General features: G+C 43.8%; 9 protein-coding genes across 9 annotated transcripts in view; 2 read left to right on the top strand and 7 right to left on the bottom strand.

The window, feature by feature from the left end:
- Positions 1 to 138: 138 nt before the first annotated feature.
- LYS20 (homocitrate synthase LYS20) lies at positions 139 to 1,458 on the bottom strand (the record flags this gene model as incomplete). Its single annotated transcript, XM_022611581.1, has 1 exon — positions 139 to 1,458. One exon carries the CDS (start codon positions 1,456 to 1,458, stop codon positions 139 to 141), a length of 1,320 nt encoding a protein of 439 aa, XP_022462976.1.
- Positions 1,459 to 2,576: 1,118 nt separating this feature from the next.
- MRX19 (Mrx19p) lies at positions 2,577 to 3,464 on the top strand (the record flags this gene model as incomplete). Its single annotated transcript, XM_022611580.1, has 1 exon — positions 2,577 to 3,464. One exon carries the CDS (start codon positions 2,577 to 2,579, stop codon positions 3,462 to 3,464), a length of 888 nt encoding a protein of 295 aa, XP_022462975.1.
- A 697-nt stretch (positions 3,465 to 4,161) lies between these two features.
- Positions 4,162 to 4,842, bottom strand: KNAG0B02860 (uncharacterized protein; the record flags this gene model as incomplete). Its single annotated transcript, XM_022611579.1, has 1 exon — positions 4,162 to 4,842. The coding sequence occupies one exon, from the start codon at positions 4,840 to 4,842 to the stop codon at positions 4,162 to 4,164; it is 681 nt and encodes a 226-aa protein (XP_022462974.1).
- A 1,208-nt stretch (positions 4,843 to 6,050) lies between these two features.
- On the top strand, positions 6,051 to 8,945 carry UFD2 (ubiquitin-ubiquitin ligase UFD2; the record flags this gene model as incomplete). The annotated part of the gene is made up of 1 exon (XM_022611578.1): positions 6,051 to 8,945. One exon carries the CDS (start codon positions 6,051 to 6,053, stop codon positions 8,943 to 8,945), a length of 2,895 nt encoding a protein of 964 aa, XP_022462973.1.
- A 265-nt stretch (positions 8,946 to 9,210) lies between these two features.
- RPL35A (60S ribosomal protein uL29) lies at positions 9,211 to 9,858 on the bottom strand (the record flags this gene model as incomplete). The annotated part of the gene is made up of 2 exons (XM_022611577.1): positions 9,211 to 9,570; positions 9,856 to 9,858. The coding sequence occupies 2 exons, from the start codon at positions 9,856 to 9,858 to the stop codon at positions 9,211 to 9,213; spliced, it is 363 nt and encodes a 120-aa protein (XP_022462972.1).
- An 874-nt stretch (positions 9,859 to 10,732) lies between these two features.
- Positions 10,733 to 11,278, bottom strand: ARF1 (Arf family GTPase ARF1; the record flags this gene model as incomplete). Its single annotated transcript, XM_022611576.1, has 1 exon — positions 10,733 to 11,278. One exon carries the CDS (start codon positions 11,276 to 11,278, stop codon positions 10,733 to 10,735), a length of 546 nt encoding a protein of 181 aa, XP_022462971.1.
- A 499-nt stretch (positions 11,279 to 11,777) lies between these two features.
- NUS1 (ditrans,polycis-polyprenyl diphosphate synthase) lies at positions 11,778 to 12,860 on the bottom strand (the record flags this gene model as incomplete). Its single annotated transcript, XM_022611575.1, has 1 exon — positions 11,778 to 12,860. One exon carries the CDS (start codon positions 12,858 to 12,860, stop codon positions 11,778 to 11,780), a length of 1,083 nt encoding a protein of 360 aa, XP_022462970.1.
- A 531-nt stretch (positions 12,861 to 13,391) lies between these two features.
- Positions 13,392 to 15,788, bottom strand: SNF3 (glucose sensor; the record flags this gene model as incomplete). Its single annotated transcript, XM_022611574.1, has 1 exon — positions 13,392 to 15,788. The coding sequence occupies one exon, from the start codon at positions 15,786 to 15,788 to the stop codon at positions 13,392 to 13,394; it is 2,397 nt and encodes a 798-aa protein (XP_022462969.1).
- Positions 15,789 to 16,157: 369 nt separating this feature from the next.
- The window catches only part of SEC31 (Sec31p), a gene marked incomplete at both ends in the record, with an annotated part of 3,924 nt that continues 1,160 nt past the window's right edge, over positions 16,158 to 18,921 (bottom strand). Inside the window, one exon of the mRNA XM_022611573.1 lies at positions 16,158 to 18,921. This exon is cut by the window's right edge and continues 1,160 nt beyond it. Coding sequence (XP_022462968.1) covers positions 16,158 to 18,921 — 2,764 coding nt within the window.

Here is an 18,921-nt window from a genome sequence, read left to right as displayed (position 1 = left end):
TCACCGAATTAGGAAATAGCATCTAAAAGCAAATAGTGACAAATGATTGGTCTAACGGATACAGTAAATAGGATGGTGTATACTGCAATATGAAGGGACGCGTGTACTGGCAGCGGATGAGCCGTGCCGTATTTTCTATCAATGCTTGGACCTTTTGGTGTCAGGTCCCTGGGTGGACGTCAGATCCAAATCATCTTCGGTCGTTAATGTAATCTCACCTCTTTTCGACTTCAATTTTGGCGTTGTGACATCAGCATGAAATTTTTTGATGATGGAATCAACATCATCGATGCTCAACGGCCTTATATCGCCCATCTCTTTGATCTTATTGGTAACCTCTTTGATTTCAGCATCCGTCAAGTTCAAGTTTAATTGATCCACACGCGCCTTGATTGCATTCCAACCAGTCAACCTGTTTGCAAAATGGATATATCTCTTCATACCGAAGTCGTGCGGGTCCAAGATCTCGTAGGTAGATGGGTTCGCCAAGATTGCCTTGGCATGAATACCAGCTTTGTGTGTAAATGCACAAAACCCTGTAATTGGGTTATTGAAGGGGATGTTAACTTCGACAGCATCGGCGACAAGTAACTCAAGATCTCTTAACTTATGCAGCTTGTACTTGGACTTGACGTACTCCGGAGCCGCCACAATCATCCTTGCCATTAAGCCACCCAAGGGTACAATACCGTTTCTTTCCCCAATGCCAAGTACACAGACATCGATCAGCTTTGCACCAGCCTCTAATGCACAGTACGCGTTCGGAATGGCACAACCGGTATCGTCATGGAAATGGCATTCAATATCACAGGATACCACATTGTTCAAAGTTCTCACCAGCTCGTAAACTTGTCTTGGGTTTGCGCAACCAACAGTGTCCGCGATACCGATTCGGTTAACACCGATTTTATCAACAGTTTTGTAGATATTCAAAAGGTCAACCAAATTACTTCTGAAGGAGTCCTCAGACGAGAATCTGATCTCAATCCCCTTGGACTTGACAAATTCAATCACCTCCACAGCGCTCTTGGCAATATAGTTCATATCTTTACCGTGGGAGTGCTCCATTAAGAACTTTGACGTACCGATAACTACATCTACACCGTCGACACCAGTTTCGACAGCGACACGCGCATCGTCCATGTGACACCGTATATGTGTAAGAATCTTTGCCTTCAATCCTAATTTGCAGATCGCCTCACAGTCCTTTCTAGATTGTTCGGAAGCTACTGGAGACGTTAATTCGATGTAGTCGACCCCGAATGAGTCCAGCGCTTTAGCGATCTCAATTTTCTTCTCGTGGGAGAAAAAGGCATTGGCGAACTGCTCACCTTCACGCAGAGTAGAATCGATCAATTGGAAGTTACCCACGTTGGAGACGAAATCCGAAGGGTGTGGCTCATACGGGTTTGGTTTTTGAGCCAGATTACTAGGAGAACTGGAAGCTTCTTTTGTCATTTCTATTAATCTTCTATAATATATCAATGAAGAGCTGAGGATGGTGATTGATTTGGTTTCAATCTCATTAACGTAAGGTCCATTGACTTACGATTCAGATCCAAACATATTTATATAGCGGCTCATTGAGGTAAGAAGATGAGGTAAACCACTTTTTCCAAGTTCCGAGTTATGAGTAACACTCACGCCTGGGAGAGGGGTGGGAGAGAAGGCAAAAAATAGGGCCTCATGATTCAATATACGGGTCCCGAACTGAGCTCTCTGTGCCTGGCAGTGATATTTCAGGCGATGTGTTCAGCAGTCATCTGCCAAAATTCCGTCGCAATTATTTTTTTTCCGCGACCAGTGCCTCTCTCCCTCGACCCCCCTTTCTTACTTGGGGTGCGTGAACTGACCATATTCTCTAACTCACGAATTCCAGGGAATGACAATTGCTGGGCTTCTAACCGCTATACAGGGAGTAATATTTCTATTCTACTTATTATTATCTTTTCTGAAATTCCGGTGGAAAATTGGATCTTCACGCTTCGCGAGGAAAATCACGTCATTTATGAAATTCCTCGAAACTTCAAGAGGGGACGCGTTAAGCGGAAGAAGCGCTCGCTGCCTGTGACATGATACAAAGATCGTGGACAAGCACATTCTCTGTACTGGGCATTTATGTAACAGTTAGGCGTTTTGTCGCGTATCCAAATCGTAGTATTAATAAAGGGACATCAGAGCAGCTAGCTTTCGCATCTTGAAAGGGTAGGCTAGAATCTGACCCAGTGTGTGCATGTATTAGGGACATTCTTGTCATGTTCAGATGTAGTGTTTTATGGAAAAGGCATCTTTCTCAGGCAGGCTTTTGACCACTGAGAAAGGTACTTCGTTGTTTCTCATTACGAGTTATGTGCCACTAAACGTCAGGAATTATCGCCCCGCACATTTTCTCTATTTCGTTGAGTCACTCACGTGAAGTGGTAAAAAAGTTTGACGTTTTTGTTCTTGATATGCAATATAATAAAAAATAGGGTATTCGGGAACATCTGTGGAGATCTAAAGTTATCAGTTTACTGACATGTTTATAGAAAGATCTCCGTTTTGAGCTTCTCTATCCCCTTGTTACTAGGTATTGTATGCTCAAAATAGTGAATACTCGAAGGTTCATTTCCTCAGATAACTTGCTTCGGCAGACATTGGAACAGTATGCTAGAGATCCGGTGAAGCTGATTGCCATACCAATTAATAAGGATAGCAACTTCATATACTGTTCCCATAAAGATAGCATACTAAACAAGAATTCCAAGCTGATAGCAGCGGAACGGTATCTTGTGAGCAAGTCAGCAATGATTTGGAAGAAAATGAGTCAGTCCCCCAAGAAGATGAACAAGAAGATTGTTTCTTGGGTGAATGTCTACTTGGACCAGATACCCTGGCAAGAGCAAAGTTTAATGTCGATACCAGGAGAGAACTACATATTGAAAAGAATCAAACCGTCAAGAGAAAAAGCAAGAGAGGAACTCACAGAGCAGCAAAGCGAACTCACCATTACAAGAGGTCAGTACCTCAGCACTGTACAAAAACCGGCATTAAAGCCGATCCATTTATATTATCCATCTCAGCTTATATCGAGAGAAAGCTTGGTGAAACAACTCACTCAGTTGTATTTGAACGGACTAAAATATCACAAGAAAAAAGCATTGCAGTGTCTGCTTGTTCTCCCACTAACTTTCCCGCTAGTATTAATACCAGTTGTCCCCAATATCCCGGGGTTTTATTTGGCATACAGAGCATACTGTAACTTGAAGGCATACTTGGGTGCTCAGCATATCTCGAAGATGATTGAGGACGGTGCCATCGAGTACCGCGAGATCAAGCAATTGCTGCCCGAGGAAAATTTGGATGAAACAGGTGTGGATTACACAAAGGTAATAACCGATACCCTGGACATAAAAGAGATTGATCCGACCATTGCTAAAGCGGTGAAGCAGGAAGCCACCAAAACTGAGAGCGACGCCCACTGAACCAGTTGACGGGACTGGAAACTACATCCTAACATCCTTATTTATTATCTTTTTTTTCAATTTTTACTTCTCAAAAAGAAGTGCATTTTTCCTTCCAAAAAAGGCAAAAACTGTCACAAATAACGGAGGACGATTTGAAGATGTCAAGGATGCGATGCTGGCAGCGAAATCTGAAATGCGACGACAGATTCGAAATTATTCTGGGTGCGCTCATTTAAAGGGCATCTTATTATAATTCCCTGAATTTTAGTTCTCGTTCTCATTCCCTTTTTCTAGACTGGTTCCCAGCTCACCAGCATTAACCACTATGAGAGCTAAGTGGAGAAAGAAGAGAACAAGAAGACTTAAGAGAAAGAGACGGAAGGTGAGAGCTAGATCCAAATAAGCGGAGAGATTGCAATGATATGATAGTAGTGTAAAGTTGAGGGCCGGTCTTTTCCCCTAGGGGATATGGTTGGTTCTTGCATTGCATGACTGTCATTCCTTACATTATTACATCTCACTGTTATTGGTATTTCTCTTAGTTCGTTATTTTCTCTATATTGATTCCCGTCTTATTTATTTATAATGTGTATCATATATAGCTTTAATATATGAATTATTTGCTTCCTCAATGACAGCTAAGAATGCAAAATGGTGCATTGATGAAAAGTTGTGTGCTACGGTGGTTAGCCAAAATGTGCTTGTGGTCCCCTTTCTATTCGTTACATGGAATCCAATTGATACATGTGGCTAACCACGAACGCTTATATTGTTCATCTCCATCGGTACCTTCTTGATTTTGAGCTACCCCCATATTTCTTATATTGACTTCATGTTGGATGTAATTGACCGGAACAGGACGCTGATAGAATATGCTGTAAGGGTCTTGGTGCAGTGGTTTCCCTCTTGCATTGTTATCCTTAAGTTTGTAAGCTTCCTTTGGTTTTTCAATACCAGCCGTTTCTGTGTCAGGTGCAGGAATTGCAAAAGGTGTAGCGGTGGTGGCAGGATTTGAAGTGGGGAGAACAAACGAATCTTCGTCTGGTAGTACTACATCTGAAAACCCCCCGGATGGCAACTGTCGTAGCAAATATTCTGAATTTTCCTTGTACCATTTACCGGACCCTTGTGGTAATTGAGAATGCGTCTCGTTATCAACTTGGGATGTTTTGGCGGTTTGAAATGGATGGATCCCTTCGACTGCTTGTATTGTTCCATTGTGTGAGCTAATTGATGGGTTCCACTTAATTAAATTGTCCTCCACGCGGCCCAAAAACTTACTTGTTACTGGCTCTTTTCTTTGATTTTGTTTTGCTTTAACAAGCTCCCTTATCGTCGGAATATTTGTTCCGGGAAGACTCTCAACTTTGTTTACTGATCTTACGTTTAAACTCATGTTTTTCTGTTTAGAGATTGACACCGATCTAAATTGATGAAGTAGTTTATGTTGTCCTACAGTGACGTTTCGCTTTTGTGTCACAATAATAAAAGTGGGAATAAAAAAATATTGAAGAACACTACATCCATTAATATAAAGGAAAAAATAGGTAGTGTCCCCAGCTTAGGTATGTTTTGGTCACTGTTTTGTTTTTATCGATAAACGTTCACACTAAAGAGCGTTTATTAACTTTGTTCGCCCTTATATAATATGTACATGTACAATTTCCAGATAGGTTATTAAGTCTACAGTAAACTTGACACAAGTATCGTACAGTAACAAATATGGTGAAGTTTTATTATATTAACTGTGGTATTTAGTATGTTGAAGAGCTTATTAAATTCAGGTATACGTCCCTTCCCATAAAAATTATCGCAAATCAATATCTTGGCGTTACACCGACAGAATCCTTTTTGAAAACAAATTTGAATATCCGGTCAACTATCTGGAAGATATTGAAGGTATTGAGGGATTGATATTCTAGAACAAGTCTTGGTTAGATCTAAGATGTTTAATATCAAATATTAAGGATGTGTTTACTTTTAAATTTTAATGTATTTGTTTTAAAATCTTTATGTGCTTTGCAAGAAAAGCTTTACTACAATTATTAAATAATTTTACAAATTTGAAATTGGAGCCCCATTCCCCACATATATAAACACTAGCTACAGGAAATGAACGGACCACCTTGATACAAGATAGAAGAGAACACCGAATCGTGTACTTATATATTGAGTATAATCAAAAGTCAAGTACACTAAAACATCTCATATGCTCCACTACAATGAATAGTCACGGTGAGAAAGATTTTATTCAACAGAATCGGCAATTCAGTTCTTCAAATAAAAGAGAGAAATTACAGTTGGAGAAGAATAGTGTTAACAACGTAGCTATATGAATCCACGCTTGTGCTTCTCTCTTTCGTTATACTATCACATGATTTCATTTTTTTCTCGAAATTCGTCTATTTTTTTGGTTGGGAAGATATCAACCATATCGAAGGGAACTCTTCTAATACAGTTCATTAAAAGTTAGATACTGCCGCAGTACATTGAAATAGGTACTGTTCAAGTCTTTATCGGTTTCTGATAAAGAGGCAAGCAAAACTGAACCAACAGGTGCTCATTTGTATACGTTATTCCGCTCAATTCTAAGATTGGAGGAAAATGTCAAGTAAGCTGATCCAGGATATTCTACAAGTTACGGATGATCCCAACAATGTTCCAACTAACTACACGCTTATAGAATCGGAAAACGGTCCTGTGACCGGCTTTGAAGCTTCCAATATTGATTCGCTTTTGTTAACGCAACTAACAGAAAATCTTACGATAAAGGAGCCGTTTACGTATCTAAATGAGTGCTTCCAGCGGTGTCAACGGTTGAAGAGAATAAACAAAGGTGACCAATCCTTGGCACAGCTCTTTCAGGAGACTGATAGATTAGTAATTGGCTACGGGTTGGTAGCATTCCAAATCCAGGATTTTGCCGTCAATGGTAGTGCCAAGCAATACGTTGTCAACATCATTAACTCAATCGACAACTACACTGATTTCTTATCTCAAATCATCCAGAGAGCCATAATTGAGGAAAGTATCATTGATCTTTTGGACAATGTGTTCCCAACCTTGGTTGACTACTTGATAAAAGACTTACCGAATTTTGATTTGAATGATTCTCAAACATATAACAATGTCTTAACTTTGTTTGAACTGTTTTTGAACTTCAAACCAGTGGCTGCGGTGTTTACAAAAGTTGAAGGATTTCTACCCACTGGTGATTGCAAAGGCAATCTATACGAAAAGGTGACTACTTTGGGGCCCATTTTAACTCTCTCTCCATTGTTGTTTAATGTAGCTCTGAAAAATTACGGGGAACTACTGGAAAGAACTAAACAGCAAACAACGATTATTCACGAATCCCTACAAGCTGAGCACAGAGTTGTTATTGATAGACTGTTTTTCATTTTGGACAGAATTATCAGAGGTTCACTAGAGTCCCGGACGGATATGATCAGCTACCTGGCTCAGATTGTAAACAAAAACCACCTTAGAAGAGCGGACCATGCAGAACAGAATAAGTTAGCGACCAATGCATTTATGACGAACATCACGCTCCTTCTCATTAGATTTTCACAGCCTTTCTTGGATGTGTCGTACAGCAAAATTGATAAAATAGACGTTAACTACTTCAACAATATTAGTGTCTTTATTGATCTTTCGAACGAGACAAGGTTGAACTCAGACTTCAAGGAAGCCGATGAATTTTACGACAAAAATAAAAGCTCAAAAGATTCGAGACCGAACTTTATTTCAGACTGTTTCTTTCTTACTCTTGCATACCTGCATTATGGTATAGGCGGTACATTACTTTATGATGAAAAACTGGGTCCACAAATCAAGAGAATCAAATCAGAACTGGAAAAGGTTAAGGGATTTGCCCAATCTAATTCATTTATGACCAATTTTGTTAATGTACAATTGAAACAGTTGGAAAAATCGTTAAAGTATACTACCTCTATAAGAGATGCCATGAAAGGTTTTTTCGCTCATCGATCCATTCAGTTGGAAGTGTTTGATTTCGTCTGTGGTGCCTCCACGTTCTTAATGAGAGTGATCGACCCTAAACACGAATTCCCTTTCAAACCTATTAGCTTACCCCTTATTCCAGATCAAGTTGGTGTTGAAAACGTCGATAATGCTGATTACCTGAGAGCCCATGCCCCAGTGCCTTTCAAGTACTACCCTGAATTTGTGGTGGAAGGACCACTGAACTACGCACTATATATATCACATTACGGCGGGTCCCCACTGTTCAGGAATCCGCGACTACATTCCTTTGTTGAATTTGGTACTACAATACTCCGTTGTCCAGAATTGGTCTCCAATCCCCATCTCAAAGGTAAACTGGTGCAACTGCTTAGTGTTGGTGCCCTACCTCTGACCGACAACTCTCCAGGGTTTATGGTACACATCTTTGAGGAAAATGAACTTGTTTCTAAACACTTACTATATGCTCTGCTTGATTTTTATGTTATCGTGGAAAAGACAGGTTCCTCTTCCCAATTTTATGACAAGTTCAACAGCAGATACAGCATATCGATAATCTTAGAAGCATTGTATACGGATTCATCCGTGTACAAGAGGCAATTGATTTGGCAGTCCCAAAATAACCCTGATTTCTTCATCCGTTTCGTGGCTCGTATGTTGAATGATTTGACATTTTTGTTGGACGAAGGGTTGAGCAGTTTGTCAGACGTTCACAATCTGAACAATGAACTGAGAGAACGTGCCGCCGCTGCCCCTCTTCCATCTACAGATGCCAATGAACCAGATACAGCTGAATTACAATCGAGACTGTCCGCTGCTCAAAGACAGGCAAAATCGTCTTGTGGATTAGCCGCCAAGTCTGTCGAACTATTTCAAAATTTCACAAAGGATATACCAGGAGCATTTGCAACACCAGAATTAGTGGATAGACTGGCAACGATGTTGAATTACAACTTGCAATCCCTTGTGGGACCGAAGTGCGGCGAGTTGAAGGTTGATAACCCAGCGCAGTACTCGTTCAACCCTAAGGAACTACTAAAGGCCTTGTGCACAGTTTACATCAATTTGAGTGTACAAGACGAGTTTCTGAGTGCTGTTGCAAGAGATACCAGATCATTCAACGTGGATCTCTTCAAGAAAGCCACTATCATCCTTGGTATGAAAACAGGTCTCGTTACAGGCGAGTTTTGTGATCAACTAGTTCAATTTGCCCAAAAGGCTCAAGAGAAGAAGGACGAGGTGGCCGAGGAGGATCTTGAATATGGCGATGCTCCCGACGAGTTCCTGGACCCGCTAATGTTTACATTGATGAAGGATCCTGTAACGTTACCTGCCTCTAAGGTCAATATCGATAGAAGCACGATCAAGGCTCATTTATTGAGTGATTCCACCGATCCATTCAACAGAATGCCGTTGAAACTAGACGATGTGATACCAAACCCAGAACTAAAGGAAAAGATTATTGCGTTTAAGCAGCAAAAGAAACTAGAAAGACAACAGGAGCAGGCTCAGTAGGCAAAGAGTACAATTATATAGTGTAAATAAAATGATTTACTGAATGTATAGTAACTTTGCAATTTGCATATAGCTGTCTCCTCATTACCGTTTCAGAGTCATATCGGTGGATATTGAGCGCTCTGAGTAACCAAGGGAGGCAAGCGGTGTCCTATTTTCCAATTAAAATAATGTGATATTTGTATTCTGGGTTAAAACTACAAAAGTTTATATTAAAGAAAAGATAGTAACAAACAATGAAAATAATATATACTTCTCAATAAATCTAAGCCTTGATAGCGTACTTTCTTTGTGGGAAAGCGATTTGCTTCTTTCTTTGCTTTAGAGTAACTTGGGAAGCTTCGTGCTTGGTCAAAGCTCTTCTCAAAGCTCTGGTCTTCTTGGCTCTCAAGTCCTTTGGCTGGTACTTCTTACCCTTGTATAGAGCTCTGACAGCGTCTCTCTGTTGTTCGTTGATGACAGTCAAGACACGGGCAATGTTCTTTCTGACAGTGTGAATCTTTGGCAAAGATGGCTTGGATAGCTTTTGAACCTTCAATTCAGCTAGTTCCTTCTTCAAGTCAAGCAATTGGGATTCCAATTGGTCCTTGGACTTGGTTCTTAGTTCGTAACTCTTAACACCGGCCTGAAACATATTGCAATAGTTAAACGTTTGTTACACGTTTTAATCCATAAGTTTAATGTTAGTAAATGAAGAATTCTATGTTGTTTATTCATACTGATGAGAGCCGTTTAAAATAACTAAACGGACCCATCGTATGCTAGTCAGAGGGAAAAAAGAAAAATCGTCACAGCGTGGAATTTGCTTCTGGAAAAGGTCACCATCTGGAAAGAAATATAACGGTTCGGTTTTCCCCACAGCTTGTAAACGTCTAGTATCCACCAACACCTATAGTACCATGTCACATACCATTTCGAATATATCTAACTGTACAGCTTACTTTTGGGATTTGAATATAACTTCGAATGTGTATTAGGACTACTGTGTTAATTATATCAAATCGTTAATGAAAATTTGAAGATTGGATGAGTTTGCGAGAGACGAAGGCTGCCGGCTCCGGGAACTGCACGAGCCACGAACAGAGAGAGCGGCCCAAACTCCCGCTGGAGCCCAGGCGGAATCGAGCCGAGGAATAAACAGTCCAGGCAGAGATTGGCGGAAAACGAGGTGCAAACGGCCCCGCCTCCGGAGGGGAACTCCAGTGTAGAGGCGTGGAAGGAGAGTCGGGGCAGAGACGTTCCCACAGCGCTTCCGTTGCACTTTTTTGTCTGGCAGAACTGAAGAGGAAATTTTATTTTTTATTTTTTATTTTTTAAAAACCTATTTTAATTTTATTTCAAAATTTAATAAAAAATGTCTGGGTGGAAAACTGTAACAGATACAGTCACGTAAAATGTTTGGCGCCACGGGAGTTTACTATCTATTGATTGCATATTGATATGAAGATACTGCTGCAAAACACTTTTTTTCAATTACATTGCTTGTTACTTTGGATACGTTGGCTTTGAATAACTATGCTTCCAGCGTTCCCTCCCTTCAAAATTCAAAAGTTAACGCTGTTGGATCTGCGTACACTTCTGCGTAAATCTGTCAGAGAGACAACCCCCCACATTCTAGCACATAAAAGTTCAATACTCCTTAATGTTATCATCTAGTGGAATCATTCCTTTATCGCCAGAAAGAAACATTATATACGTACACACACAAATATATATGGATGCATACACTCTTTACCCTGTATTTACTTTTCTTTCCATCCTTCTTGCTTCTCTTCTACCAAACTGATCTAGGATTGGTTCTTCAAGTTGTTACTCAACCATTCCAAACCTTCGTACAGACCTTCACCGGACGTGGCGCAAGTGGCCTGGATGAACCAAGGACGGTTCTTGATCGAGTGTAGACCCAATTTTTCCGTGATTTCAGCAGCGGACATGGCTTCTGGCAGATCCTGCTTGTTAGCGAAAACCAACCACACGGCGTTTCTCAATTCGTCCTCGTTCAACATTCTTTGCATGACCTCTCTAGCCTCGCCGATACGCGATCTATCGTTAGAGTCCACGACGAAGATAACACCCTCGGTATTTCTGTAGTAATGCCTCCAAAGCGATCTGATTCTGTCCTGTCCACCGACATCCCAGACGGTGAACGAAATGTTCTTGTACTGAACGGTCTCGACGTTGAAACCAATGGTTGGGATGGTGGTGATCACCTCACCCAGTTTCAGCTTGTACAAAACGGTCGTTTTACCAGCACCATCCAGACCAACCATCAGGATACGCATCTCTTTGTTACCAAACAAATTGCTGAACAACTTGGAAGCAAATAAACCCATTTTTTCTTTCTGTATTCTTTCGGTGTTATTGGATTTGGTGTCTAATATTCGTCACTGAGGGAAGGGAGATAGGTCAATAGGAAAATCTATCTAGATAAAAAGAACCCTGAGTATCGTTTCTACTAGATCTGATCTATAATCACTAGTAATTGCCAATCAAGAGACCCTTGTATCGGAGCAAGAAACAGAAAAGGGGAGCGCAAACTGAAAATACCAGCCCACAAGTAACACTACACAAGGGATCCCCCATCCTGTAGAGGCGAAACGTGTAACTTGAACAGCGCAACGGAATCGAAACTTCAATCAAAAATTTAACAAAATTTTCTTGAACAAAAAAACTTCGTCAAAAACGACAAAGAACATTTTTGAGGTCATGTGATGCAAGTTACATAATAATTACTGTTTTAGGCAAAAAATAGAAGGATGATTAGGAAAGCGAGATGGAAGTGATCTGCTGGAAGAGGCGCGATGCGATGCGGATGCGATGGGGTCCCAGCGATTACTTCCCGACGTTCATCTGGGCGCCAGCGTACACCCTGAGACCTCTTATGAAGACGGAGTACGTGACCTGGTTGTTGTCCGCCTCCCAGAAGAATTCCGTCAGGCGTAGGTGCCAGGGCGGGTATCCCTGGAGGTCGAGCGCGGGTCCGAAGTAGAGCAGTAAGTCTGGTTCGTGGCCGACCAGTTGGACAAGCTCTTGGTCGACGAGGTCGACTGTGATCTCGTCGAGGGACAAGTCCCCCTGTTTGTAAAGATGCGCCATTGTCTTTGTTAGGTCGACAATGGTTTCCCGGCCGTCCCTGCTGGAGAGCAACGAGACCTCAATGGAAACTTTGCTTTTCTTTTGGCTGTTGCCTTTCAGGTTGTAGTACACCTTGTTTTCGTGTGGTACTTTGACAGCGAACGTTGGGACGTTGTACGGACCGTAGTATTTGCTCAGCTTGGCATAAATGCCCTCCCGGAACAGTTCCACGTTGCCCTGCAGGATCCCCTCGTAGTCGTATAGAATGAGTTGCTTGATACCGGCAGACACAGTCCAGCACACCAGCTTACTGCCGTCGTTCAGCAACCCTTTGCTCCCACCGCCAACATCCCCAACAGGCTTCACCTCGAGGATGGATGCAAGTACTTTGGGGATCTTGTTTAATTTCCTCACGTCTTGCCTGATAAGCTGAGGCGTGTTAGAAGGGCTATAAAACACGTTGAGGATCCTTAACTTCATCAAATTATATTGGTATTGAAAGTACCTGAAGATACCGTAGGCAATGTACAGTCCAACCAACAGAATCTTATACACGAAAAACTCTATAATACCCATCGTCGAGTGCTTCCATTGGCCATGCTTGTCTACCTCGTCCTTCATTCGCTTCTCGTCACTGCATTTGTTAATTAGTATCGACTCTGCTATCGCCTTTACTGTCCTCATTTTGGTGTTCGCAGAGCCCCTTTTCAAAGCTCCAACGATGGGAGGTGCAACATGATCCTGGAACTTCGTGGATTCTGACCTCAAAAGCCGCGTTTTTTGCAAATTTTCAGCAGATTTACCGGTAGTAGCACGGGCTTCATCACGGGGTTCCGACATATCTAGTTACTCCCACAGAAAACAAAGAGACTCTCGTGCTCCCACCTCTTTGAATCATTTCTAATGCCTTAAAGGACGTCGTGTCACTATTTTAAGTATTTTTTTATTTATTTTATTATTTTTTTTTGCCCTACAAATGACAACAGACAAAGCGGGACGGCCCACACAGTAGCGCATAACGTCTAAAATCCAAGCAGTGAGGCACTAACAGAAAGGTAGTCACTTACTAGGTGCATCATTTTGACCGGATGTAAGAATATATAAACAGGTCTAAACGACGATGGTATGAATATATGTTTTGTGTTGTATTTGATGGAGTGACATCTCTGAAGATAACCCATTCCTTTCAGGGGATATCATGATCTGGTAATGATTTGTCGCTTTGCAATGGAGACACACTTCTTGTGCCACTTTGAGCGGAATGAAGTGTTCTGTTATATTGCTGCAGCTCAGTGGCCAACTCAAACAAGAAATGGTTCTGCTGTGAGGAGAACTCTTCGTCGTTAGAATCTTCGTTTTCCTCATCGTCGGTCAGTATTGGGGGTGACTGCTCCGCAACGGAAGACTTAGGCCATTGTCCATAAATATGTGAGTTCCATTCGAAGACAACTGACTGTTGGAATTGCTAGACTGATCCACAGTGTGCGATAGGTACCCATTGATCATATCCATGTGATGCCGATAGTCGCTACTATGTGGAGTGAGGATGGGTCCATCGTATTCTTGCAAACTGCCCTCATCCTCATTGGATTCACTGGAAATAGAAGGAGGTCCCCTCCGATACGTATTCAAACGTAGTCCATTCCCCAAGTCGATAAAATTACTGGTGCTAGGCACCGAGCTTTGTACAAGCGAAATAGACGTACTGTTCATTCTCGGTAACTGTTCCGCTGATGTTAGGGTCGTGGCCGTATCCACAACTGTTGGACTAGATGGGGCGGCTGTGACCAAAGGCACAGAACGATCTTCATTTCCTACCTCATACCTGGATAAATCATCCATGGTAAAGCCGGTCTCATTTATGTGTGATTGGTTTTGATATTTTGACGTATTTGTCTCATTCAAACTTGCCCCCGGTGTATTTGTTTCACTACTGTCCCCCGAACTCATTTCAAATATTTTATTTAACGGACCCTGCCCCCTAATAATCTTATTCCATTTGGTAGAGGCACGACTATTCGGACTGTTTTTATACAGCTCGTCAATCTGCTCCAGCCGTAGCCCCTTGGTTTCGTAAACTGTCAAGTAAACAACCAATAGCCCCAATGCATTCAGACTACCCCAAATAAAATAAATTTTGGCCCCCATGCTCGACGAGTCTTTTGTTCGTCTGTTCACAATGTACGGTGTCATAAAGGCACATGCGAAGTTTACAAGCCAGTTGGAAGCTGCGCATATAGCGGTGCATTTTGCTCTGACACCAAGCGAGTACAATTCAGCAGAAATAACCCACACAGCACCGCCCCAGGTGGCGGAGAAAGATGCAATAAAGACACAGATAAACGCTATCGTTACATTGCTCGAAACAACAGAATTGGTGGAAACTCCAACGATGGCAACTATAAAGTTGGATACAGTCATGCCGATACCACCGTATATCAAAACCTTTCTCCTACCCAGGTGATCTACTAGAAACAATCCCGGGATACTAAAAGCAACGTTTACCGCGTACGTGATAAAAGAGATGATATAACTGTTTTGTATCCCAGATTTCCTGAAAAAGTTGATTCCATAGTAGAATATGAAATTGATGCCTGAAAACTGTTGAAATGCCTGGATGGCAATCCCAGTAAACATTCTCAAAGTCTGCTTAGGTCGTTTTTTACTCGAAATGAAGCAGTCTAAGAAGGAGGACGAACCAATGGACCGCTCGTAGTCGAATGTAGCTTTGATCTCTACAAGTTCTTCCAGCAATCCCGAATCATGCACGGGGACTCCCCTCAGAAACGCCAAAGACTTGGCTGCACAATCAAGATCATCCTTTAAAACAAAGTATCTTGGACTTTCCGGCAGAAAGCACATGCCAACAGCCAGGATTGTGGACCAGACGTATTGTAACCCAATAGGGATTCGATACGAGGAGGGGTCATTTCTTTTGTAAGTACCCTGTGATATTGCACTCGACACAAGTAATCCCCAAGTGATTGCCCACTGATATGTGGAAATAATGGCACCTCTTAGCTCCTTTTTTGCTGCTTCTGCTTGGTACAGCGGAACCACTGCCGATATAACCCCTATAGCCAGCCCTGAAACAACTCTACCGACGACCAGCAAGGTCATACTTGCCGCACCGACCTGGAGCGAGTTCCCAACTGAGAATATAACAACAGTACTGGCAATTATAGTCTTTTTCCTTCCCCACGAGTCGGACAAAAATGGTGCCATTAAAGCCCCCACGAACGTGCCCATCGACAAGAACGACACAACGATGGCCATTTCCTTTGTTGTGAATGCGTTGCGATTCGGTGTCAGGTGTTCCTTGACGTAGTTCATCTCTGCTATGCTGTTGATCAACCCGGTATCGTAGCCAAACAGAAACCCGCCAACAGCAACAAATATCCCGACCAGCAGCGACATCATGTTGGATTGTTTTCTTGGCGGCTCACTAAATAGTAACGACGCAGCATCCAGGGTAACCTGATCGTTATCACCGACCGCAGATGTCTCTGAACCGTTAACATACGTGTCCAGAGATGCAGCTGCCCCCACTATTGACTGTATTGTATTTGATTGCGCCGCACTTTCCTCGGATTTAGGCTCCACATTTGCCGATCTTTTCCGTCGCACAAGCAGGCTATTGCTAAGCTTCCTAATTGCTGTGTCAAACAGGCCAGCCTTCTTTTGCAGCCTTGGTGTGCTCTCACTATCTGAAGTGGAAGACGGTTCAACAGTATGGTTCTCATCACTACTATTTCGTTCTCCATCCATGCTCTGCTACATGTACTTTTACAAATACCGTAAGCTTTTCGTCTTAAGAAAACAAACTCAAAGCAATTGTACCACAGAAACACCCAGTTGCTCAACTTTACACATGAATAAGCAACCTTCGTCGGGCAGTACTTCATTCAATAACTATGATATCTACAATTTGCGATCTTCTGTCTCAAGCTTTCCTTTTTCCTTTTTATTATTTTTTGGAAACAGAAAGCCAAGAAAAAAATGTCTTTCGAATGTGTATTGTAAAGAGCGACACCGATGATGATCATCGCCTCTTCGCTTCACTATAGTCAGTCTTTCTGATAAAAAAATATACAAATATCATATATATGCGATACATGTGTTACTGCGGTGTTCCTCTTATGTCGAGGTCGCCTCGGCGAAACCTATTAGTCTCTTGACACCGGTCAACCAATTCCCACCCTCTTGGGCGTAGTTTGTCGCGATATATATATGCACTTCCATCGCCTTCTGATATTCCTTGGCCTTCAGCAGTTCAGTCAGTTCGCGCAACTTGTCGATCGTAGGTGGGGTGAGTAGTTCTTGGTGTTCCAAATGATTGAAGAGAATCTTCAATCTCTTTTCACAGTCCTTCAGTTGCTTCGCGTACTCCTTTGGTGTCAATGGCTTGACACGGTTCAACTCATCCTTCAGGGAAGCAATTATCTCCTGCTGATCTTCGGGAAGTGTGACAGCGGCAGGGGCAGGGGCAGAAGATGAATCTGCTGCGACGTTGTTACCGTCACCACTTACAGGTACCACAGTGGAGGCGGGTGGCGCAACCGGGGTAGCAACGCTACCAGATGCTTCAGCCGTCTCCTTCTCTGGAGAGGGCATTGAACCTGGCTCGGTGCTGCCAGACTTAGCCTGTATTAGCTTTTTCCTTGAACTCATTGGTGGGGGGCCAATTGGTGCCTTCTGTGGTGGTGGGACGCCACCACCTAACGATACATTACTACCGTTGGTGACCGCGTATGGGTTCATGGGTACTGGCGCAGATGGCATATTGCCCCCTTGCAATGGCGCTTGTTGAGCAGCTGGAGCATATGGATTCACTGGCTTCGTTAGTGGAGACTGTGCAGCCGCTGCTAACGCGGTGTATGGATTCGGTGGTGACATGATTGGAGAAACAGACGAGGCGGGAGCAGAGGGAGCAGCCAGGGCCTGTGGTGCATATGGATTAGATGCAGGCTTTGCTGCCGGTATAGTGGCGTTGCCCATGTTGGGCCCAAAGTTGCTCAGAGAACCCTTTCTCTTTGCCGCAGTGGGTGGGGGTGGAGAAGATACGGATGCGACGGACGCGACTCTATGAACTGGTGGCGGTTTTACCACGGAGGTGCCCACGTTAAAGGAGTTCCCGCTGTCTGTTCTACCAAGCAAAGGCGTTGTAGCATTGACCATTGGTGCGACAGAAACTGGCTTTGCGCGCGCCGGCTTCTTTTCTCTTACTTTCAAGGGCAAGTCATTCCAACCGTCATTGGCCTTTCTGTTCAAGTGTGGAGCTTGGCCTGACAACCCACCTGCTCCCATTGTTGGTGGTGGTGGCAGCGACGTGTCGAATGAACTGTTGGTCTGACCCACGTTGAAATTCTGTTGGTTCATGCTTGTAGCGTATGGATTTGGTGCAGGCATGAAAGATGACAATGGGGCAGCCTGTGGAGGGTTCCCGTTTATACCTTGAGGAGTGATAGGCATGGTAGGGGGTGCAACTGCCCCTTTGGGTGCATATGGGTTAGCCTTTGTATGAGCTGGTGAGGCGCTGCGGCTCTGTGGCGCTGTTGTTCCTGGTGTAGTCGCTGGGATTTGTTGGACTGCAGTTGGTGGCACACCAGTGAAATACCCCTGGGACGCCATCGTGGCTGCAGGGGTCTGGACGGATGCACCCTGTGGCATGGACAGGCCAGGGGTGGGCATAGCAGGTGTTTGGTACCTGTGTTGTCTGGTGCCCATAGCATGAGCTGATGCACCGGTACCCGTGGTTGTAGGTGCTGCTCTGGCTGTCTTTGCAGTAGCAGATTTCCCGGAGGCAATGAAAACACGCTTCTTTTCCGTAGTAACATCCTCGTTGTCGTTAGGCAATATGTCCAAGAACTGTAAAGCGAGGTCGAAATCACCGGTACCGCTTGTCATGCTGACGAACTCCAAGAATTTCGAAATTAGTTCATTGTTGGTGATCTTTGATGAGCCGAAGAAGCTAGGAAAAAACGGTGAACCTTTCGATAACTCAGTCAGGCACTCGTAGTGCGCCTCATACATGGTCTTGTCGCCTTTTTGTAGGTTCTCTTCGAGCCCTGCAAACTCCCTCAGCCACACGGCAGCGACGTTGTCGATGGAGTTTGCCGCTAGGTACACGGAAAGCGCGTCCATTCTTTCGCCCTTTGCAAGCAATTTGTCCCCCAATTTTACGAGCAACTCGTTCTTGCGTGTTTCGTCGTTGGCGGCAAAGTGTAGGACGGCCTTGACGACGTACTTCCACTGTGAGACGTCCAAGTTTTCGATCATGTCGTCCACATCCCTCCTGACAAGGGAGAACAACGCCCTGGAGAGCGCGGACTTGTGTCCGTACTTGGCGAAGTACGCGTTTCTGACGCTATCCTTGACGAGCTGGTCGTCGGAGTCCATGGCGATGATGAACGCCTCGGGCAACAAGTCCTTCTCCAGTGCGCATGACACTGCGCCCTTAGTGTTCCCCGCGATCAGACAGCGCGCGATCTCGCGCTCCGTACTTTCCTCCAGCGTGAACGTGCCCTTGGGTTCGAACTTCGTCTCGATGTTAGCGAAGAACGCGGTACCGTCGTCGTTGTCCATGGATGCCGTGGCAGCGGTCTCGACCTGCTGTTCCTCGTCCTCGTTGTCAAACGCGAACGCGTCCTTTAGGAAGTCTTGCTTGCCGTCCATGGACAGTCTCTCCAGGACCCCCCAGTCCTCCTCGTTTGTGGCGTCGATGCCCTTGACGAGTCTGACGTTGATGAGCGGCTTGAAATCCCTCGTCTTGAGGGCGTCCCCCAAAAGTGTGTTCTTCTCGAGCCCCTGGATCTGTGGCATAGTGACAGCTACACTCTTGTGGTCTGGCCCGATGTGGACGAGTTTCCCGCCGAATGCCCAGTGTGCCGCTGGAGAGGGT

Source organism: Huiozyma naganishii, chromosome 2, assembly GCF_000348985.1.
Source record: "Huiozyma naganishii CBS 8797 chromosome 2, complete genome".
In the NCBI taxonomy this organism is placed as follows: Eukaryota; Fungi; Ascomycota; class Saccharomycetes; order Saccharomycetales; family Saccharomycetaceae; genus Huiozyma; species Huiozyma naganishii.
This window is presented reverse-complemented; position numbering and strand designations above follow the sequence as displayed.